Source organism: Olea europaea, chromosome 8 (assembly GCF_002742605.1).
Source record: "Olea europaea var. sylvestris chromosome 8, O_europaea_v1, whole genome shotgun sequence".
Taxonomy (NCBI): Eukaryota; Viridiplantae; Streptophyta; class Magnoliopsida; order Lamiales; family Oleaceae; genus Olea; species Olea europaea.
Window position 1 is genome coordinate 2,073,014 of NC_036244.1, and position 7,359 is coordinate 2,080,372.

At 33.4% G+C, this 7,359-nt stretch overlaps 1 protein-coding gene across 3 annotated transcripts; it reads left to right on the forward strand.

Annotated features, from left to right (window-relative positions):
• The first annotated feature begins 1,194 nt into the window (after nt 1-1,194).
• On the forward strand, nt 1,195-3,729 carry LOC111398498 (cytochrome P450 86A22-like). 3 transcript variants are annotated; one of them, XM_023025430.1, is made up of 2 exons: nt 1,195-1,527; nt 1,809-3,729. In XM_023025430.1, the coding sequence occupies exon 2, from the start codon at nt 1,825-1,827 to the stop codon at nt 3,418-3,420; it is 1,596 nt and encodes a 531-aa protein (XP_022881198.1). In that variant the 5' UTR covers nt 1,195-1,527; nt 1,809-1,824; the 3' UTR covers nt 3,421-3,729. The 3 variants fall into 3 exon arrangements, with proteins under 3 accessions (XP_022881198.1, XP_022881197.1, XP_022881199.1); XM_023025429.1 differs by having other exon boundaries at nt 1,201-1,523; XM_023025431.1 differs by lacking the exon at nt 1,195-1,527 and adding an exon at nt 1,534-1,723.
• Nucleotides 3,730-7,359: the final 3,630 nt, after the last annotated feature.

The window sequence follows — 7,359 nt, forward strand, 5'->3', positions numbered from 1 at the left end:
AAAAAAATAATAATAATAATTTGTAGGTTTGATCGTTGACGTGGACATGTTTTATCTATCCATCATGGATAGGAGATCATTTCTATCTAGACTGTAGACCATACCATCACATATATAGACCGAAGTTATAAATTATTATTCATTTATATTCAATTATAAATTGTAATTATTATTTTAACTAATTCTAGCTAATAAATTACTCTCCTATACAAAGATTGATTCTAAGCACTACTAGTACGAGGCAAACATCCGTTTACGTAATACATAAGTGCCATTAAATGATGGATTTAAGTAATTCTGTCCACCATTCACAATTCCTTAAACTATGGGTTGTAATTATTAACTTCTAAGGGTCCATTTGACATAACTTTTGTTTTTACTTTTGTTTCTTGTAGAAGAGCTTTTAGAGAAAACTATTTTAATTTTTGTTTGAAAACTAATATTTAAAAGCATTTTCTATTCTGGAAGTGCTTTTAGAGAAAGTCATATTGAACCAACTTCCTCTAAAAGTTATTCTAACTATCAAAAGCATTTCAACAAAATTAGCCAAACGAATCCAAAAGCAACTTTTGAACTTCAAAAACTTCTTTTGACTTTTCAAAAGCCCTGCCAAACGGACTCTAAATCGGTCTCTATTGCTAAATATTTTTATCCATATCCCGTCAAAAAAATTCAATAGTACAATAGCACATAGTATGAAACCTAACAAAATTGATAAAAAGTAAATTTTTTTTCTTGATAAGCAATTATAGGTGACAAAAATTTTAACTAATAGAGGGGGTTACAACTTAGAAGCATTGATGGGGTTGGTGGGTCGGCCACCGAACCCTAAATTTGTAAACACCAAAGCGGAACTTCCCATAAACTGTTTCATGGCTGATGACCAACTGTCATCTCGCCCACCCCACCCCCACCCCCACCCCACACCCACACAGATATATGTATATATGTGTGTATATATCTTGCTCAACTAATATCATTTACTTTTTCTCTAACATTCAATGCTGGAATTTAAGGAGGAGCTCCTTCCTGCCAAATTAGGTGAGCTGGTTTTTTAAAGATTAACATTTAAACACAATTTATGAAACAAAAATCATTCTCTAAAAAACCAAAAAGAAAGTAGAGAATTTGAAATTAACACGCATATATGGATTAATTCCATTAACTTTTTCTCAAAATATGAATTTCAAATAAAGGGAATTTGTTTGCATTAAATGTTGCAGATCTGAAAGCCGTTCATAAACAGACTTTTTAGAGCGAGATAGAGAGTGTGTTTATGAGAGAGATGAGGATGGATATAAGTATTTTGTATCTATATACTCAAAGCTCAACAACAGTTCAAACCCTACTATTTATTGCCTCTTTTCCTTCTCTATAAATCATTTTTATTTCTTCATCACTGTCACTCACAGTTCTCTCTTCCTGTTTTTCTTCAAATTGTATATATATTTTTAACTATATATTTTACATGGGATTTCACTTTTAAGTGTATAGCAAGCTCCCTGAACAGCAGTTTTATACCAGTAAGTACGTATAAAAACTCTTGCATTCTGGTTTTAGGTTTTTCTAAAGTGGTTTTCTGGTGGAGTAATGCTATTGTGATCATCGTCAGTCTAGGTGGTAGTGGACCTTGATTCCTTATCCAATGGACGATGAATCAAGGGCAACTGCGATGTAAATAAGTAATGATTACAACTAATGATGAATAGCATTATTCTTTCTGGTAAACTACTGTTGTGGAATAAATTTTTTTTAACTGGTTTTTGAATTTTTGATTGTGGAATCATACTTTTTACCATTTGGTGAAGAAATTGAAGTGGCCGCATGATGGATTTATCAACGGCTATGATGGTTTTGGCATTGGTGGCAGCATATTTTCTTTGGTTCAGATCGATTTCAAGGTCACTGAAAGGGCCTGCAGGCCCCCGAATGTGGCCCGTCTTGGGAAGTTTACCGGGCTTAATTGAGAACAACAGTCGCATGCATGAGTGGATTGCCGACAACCTCCGGGCCTGCGGCGGCACTTACCAGACGTGTATTTGTGCAATTCCATTTCTGGCCCGGAAGCAAGGGCTCGTGACAGTCACGTGCGATCCCCAGAATTTAGAACACATTTTGAAGGTTAGGTTTGATAATTATCCTAAGGGCCCCACATGGCAAGCTGTGTTTCATGATCTCCTTGGGCAAGGGATTTTCAACTCTGATGGTGACACGTGGCTGTTTCAACGTAAGACTGCTGCACTTGAATTCACCACCCGGACATTGAGGCAAGCCATGGCTCGATGGGTGAGCCGAGCTATTAAGAATCGGTTCTGCCCGATTCTTAAAACGGCTCAGCTTGACGGTAAGCATGTTGATTTACAAGATTTATTACTACGGCTCACTTTTGATAACATATGTGGCTTGGCTTTCGGGAAGGACCCACAAACTCTATCGCCGGGGCTACCTGACAATAGCTTCGCTTTGGCTTTTGATCGAGCCACTGAAGCGACTTTATATCGCTTTATTTTACCCGAGTTTGTATGGAAATTGAAAAAGTGGCTTAGGCTTGGGATGGAAGTCAGCTTGAGTCAGAGCGTTAAAGGCGTGGAAGATTACATGACAAATGTCATCAATACACGTAAGCTCGAGTTGCTGAATCAGCAGAATGGTGGGTCCCAACATGATGATTTGTTATCTAGGTTCATGAAGAAAAAAGAGTCGTACACTGACAAATTTCTTCAAGAAGTTGCACTCAATTTTATTCTAGCCGGGCGTGACACCTCATCGGTAGCGCTCAGTTGGTTCTTCTGGCTGGTTAGCCTAAACCCTCGAGTCGAAGAGAAAATCTTGATTGAACTTTGCTCGGTTCTGATTGAAACTCGTGGTGACGACACTTCAAAATGGGTTGAAGAACCTTTAATATTCGAAGAAGTTGACCGATTGATATATCTTAAAGCAGCATTGTCAGAAACTCTAAGACTATACCCTTCGGTGCCGGAGGATTCCAAACATGTCATTGCCGATGATATACTGCCGGATGGAACATTCGTACCTGCAGGGTCGAATATCACTTACTCAATATATTCAACTGGTCGAATGAAGTTCATATGGGGCGATGACTGCTTAGAGTTTAAGCCAGAACGATGGTTCTCCAAAGACGGAAAGAACTTTGAAGCTAAGGATCAATTTCAATTCGTAGCCTTCAATGCTGGTCCTAGGATTTGTTTGGGTAAGGATTTGGCATATTTGCAAATGAAATCAATAGCGGCGGCAGTGTTACTCCGCCACCGACTCATGGTAGCACCGGGACACAAGGTGGAGCAAAAAATGTCATTGACACTGTTCATGAAGTATGGTCTCAAAGTCAATGTATATCCTAGGGATTTGACTCCCATACTGGATAAAATGTGCAAAGAATCCAATATCGTGGAGTCGTGAAAAGGTGCGCCTAGTCGATAATATTTCAACTAAATAATTGGGAGTTCGACTTGTGAATATGATGCGTATAGAAGTATAAAACCCAGTATCTATATCGATGTTTCTTTGTGGGAGAGATCTTAAGGACCAATTAAATCAGCTTAAAAGTGGCTGATTAATTTGGTTTGTAAGATTGATTAATTGTGGCGTTCTCACAGTGTAGAATGAACAAAGAATAAGCATATCTATTTCCGGTTCTAAGATTAGTAGTTCCAACGATCTATTCGGTTATTTCAAATTGGATCATCAAATAATGTTCAACTTTTTCAATCTAGTTTTATTTTTCGAAAGAGAGTATATATGTGTATTGTACTGCTTCAGTGGATATAAAATAAATAAAATGCCAATTTAATTTACCTACATTTTTCATCTGATAAATTCCCGCGTGCACTATAATATTAATTTAAGGTTTATGACGTGTTTGGTATGTTCAACTCAATAAAAATAAACACTACAAATAATTAATTTTGCTACATGCATGGATGGTGTCTTATTTTGACTTATGGCAGGGTGCTATATTATAAACCCAATAATTCTTCTCAAACAGGGCCACGAAGGCCTTGTTTTTTTGCGCCCTGACGAAAAAACAGGGCCCTGTTTTTCTAGCAAAGTTCAAACCTGTGACCCTCACATTAGTCAATGATTAAATTTATAGTCCGAAAGTAGGAGCATTTAGTCAGAAATCTTTTTGATTTGACCAAGGAGTATTGTGTCTTCAAACTTGCACAACATAACCAAAAGAACATTAAGGGACGCTTTGATTTTTGTCTTATATATCTTTTATTATAATAGATTGATTTCATCTCACGTTAGTCTAATCAATTTATCGAATCTAAGGTCGAGCATCAATCACAAAGGAAACATGAATTGTGCTTCTTTGTGATCCATTTGCTAATATCAATGTACATTCTATCTTTCTTAATAGCGTCAATTGATTCTTGATTAATATATCAAATCAGGAGTCACGTATAAGATTCTTGATTAAAGAAGATTTAAAAATATTTTCTCATTTATTCAATCAATAGAAGACATGTAATTTATAAGCATTCATTGTAAGATTCAAGTTTTGTAATATATTATTCACATTTTAGGCTGTTAGTTTGCTGTATTTAATTATATATGAAGCTTGTAAATTGAAAGAGTTGATAAAAAATTTAATAAGCTTATCCTAAATATAAACAAGAGCTTTACTTTATTATTTCCTTTCGTGCAAGTTATATGCATGTATATGATTTTTTTTTTTTAATTATATGATTTTTCACCATCAAAGTGAATTTTTAGTCATCCTATTTTACGATTTTTTTGTTTTTATTTTTGTTTTTTTGTACTAATAATCAACTTGATGTATATGCAGATCAACTCTACTTTAATTTTAAATTAGTTTTGAGTATTGGAATTTCGTTCCAAAAAGTTAAGGGGGTGTTCTCTTTGTGTTTCAGTTTTGTGTTTTGAGTTTTAAATTCATTTTGAATTTTGTGTTTTGTTTGAAATTTTGAAAATCACCATACCACCTCCAAAAAAAAAAAAAAAGGTGTTTCCCGCGTTTTCAGTTTTTTCAAATTTTACACTGAAAACGTCCAAAACGACAAAAAAGTCGTTTTGTGTTTTCTTAACAAATTTTTTTTTCGTTTTCGAAAATTCGTTTTCGAAAACGGAAAAGAGAACACGTTTTCACCGTTTTGAAAAATCGAAAACAGAAAACGGCCCGAAAACGGTAAAGAGAACAGGGCTTAACTTATTAGGCGGGTGTCTAATACTCTTTATGTGGATGGTGAGAGTTTCAAGGCATTTGTGCAGAAACTATCCCCAAAATTTGTGGTTCCTAGTAAAAAAAACTATTGCCTTGAAACAAAAGAGTCCTTAATGAATAAATTTATTCATAATAGGCAAAGGATATCTAAAACTACATATTGTTGGACCTCAATTCAAAATATCAATTACATGATAATCACGTCACACTTTATTGATAGAGATTAAAGATCACATAGGAGGACATTAAACTTTTTCGTTCTTCCAAATCATAAAAGAGAGACGATTGAAAAACTTATTGAGAATTGTTTGCTTGAATGGGGAATATAGCATGTACGTAGTATTATTGTGGACAATGCAAATACAAATGATTCTACAATCATTTATGTGAAAAATAAATTGGAAAATTCGAAACCTAATAATATGATTTTAGGTGACTCTTATTTAAATGTTCGTTGTTATACACATAGTCAACTTAATTGTTAATGTTGAATAGTGCATTGAAATTTGAGAAAGCGTTTCACTAAATGGAGAAAGAGCACGGCCAGCCTAGGGCCTCAAATCATATGGGAACCTCAAAAATGACAAACAATTCATTCTAGAAGCCTAATTAAATTTAAAAGATAGATATAAAACTACTTTAACTACAATATTTTTTGTTGATTCTAGCTTAATACAATCTTATTCAAATCAACATTTCTCGAGTTTAATATACATGATTAATTTTGAGCTACCAAACGAACCCAATATTGTTAGGGTAGTCTGATTTAGTTTAAAAACTAATATTACACATCAAGTAGTTATTTTAATGAGTTATAACTTGAATTTGCTTTATCCATATTATTTAGTTAATCTTATTCATAATGTGTCATTTATTATGAATTTCAGAATGAGCCCAATATTGATAGGATAATTTCGATGCTCCAATAAATACACATTTGGTACAAATACATTATTGATCTCGAAACTTATTTTCACTTTAATCCCTCAAATCTTGAATTTATTAAAAGATTCTTGAATCAAAATCATAATAATCTAGTTACGTTTTTAATCATTAAATAATTATAACTTGTCACATTACCGTCTAAAAATTATATATTTCTCACAATTTTACAATCTAGTCCCTAAATTTTGTACTTTATAACCGAAAATCGTTTTTCTCTTTACGAGTCATTCTTACAATTTTCTCAGGACTTCAAATTATGGTTCTTAAAAACTTTTTCATGATTTCTAAATTGCACTTCACTCAAGTTTTTTTCAATTAAAAATTTTGAAAACTATTTACATGACATTTTTTTTACGAACGGAAATTTCGCTAAATATTATGTTATTGTAGTCTCTTGGGCTGTCAGAATTTATTTATTTTATTTTTTTTGCAATTCTATCTTTTGGACTGTACCAAGTCTTTGTTTAAAATATAAATATATTATTCATTTAAACATTTAAGTATTTTTATGCTTGTAAAAAATTTACATTTAAAGGCCTCATAATAATGAGTCGCCTAGGGCCTCAAAATTCTCAGGGCAAGTCATGAGGAAGAGGATGGACTTTATTATAAATATTTTGTTGAGCGTAAAGGTGGAAAGGAAAGAAAGGCCACCAACAACTTATGATTGCAATAAAGCTAGAAGACTCGATGAGTTTTTATAAACATTTGATGAAGTTACTCTGAAATTTACTGCTTCATTGAATGTTACCTCCAATATCTACTTCAATGAAATCTGTAAATTGAACAGTTTTTTAAGATAATAAGTGACAAATAGGATTGTGCACTTAGTAATATGGCAAGCTGCATGAAGGGTAAGTTTGACATGTATTGAGAGAATGTTGATAAGATGAACAAACTTTTGATTGTAACAGTTGTGGTTGATCCTAAACATAAATTGGAGTTTATTGTACATTATATTGGCATCTTGTATGATTTTGACAGGATTTAAATAACAAGAAAAAGAAATTGGTATATTATTGTATGCTTTGTATAACCATTACAAGGGATGGAAAAACAATAATGATGGGAGCGAAGATTGATGATGAAACATAGTACAACATGGTGCTCAATTCTCCTTGTAACAACTAGATGTCATTTGTACTGTCCCCTTTGAAAAGCCAGTACCAATCTTACCTTCATAGATTGCTATCACATCATCTAGA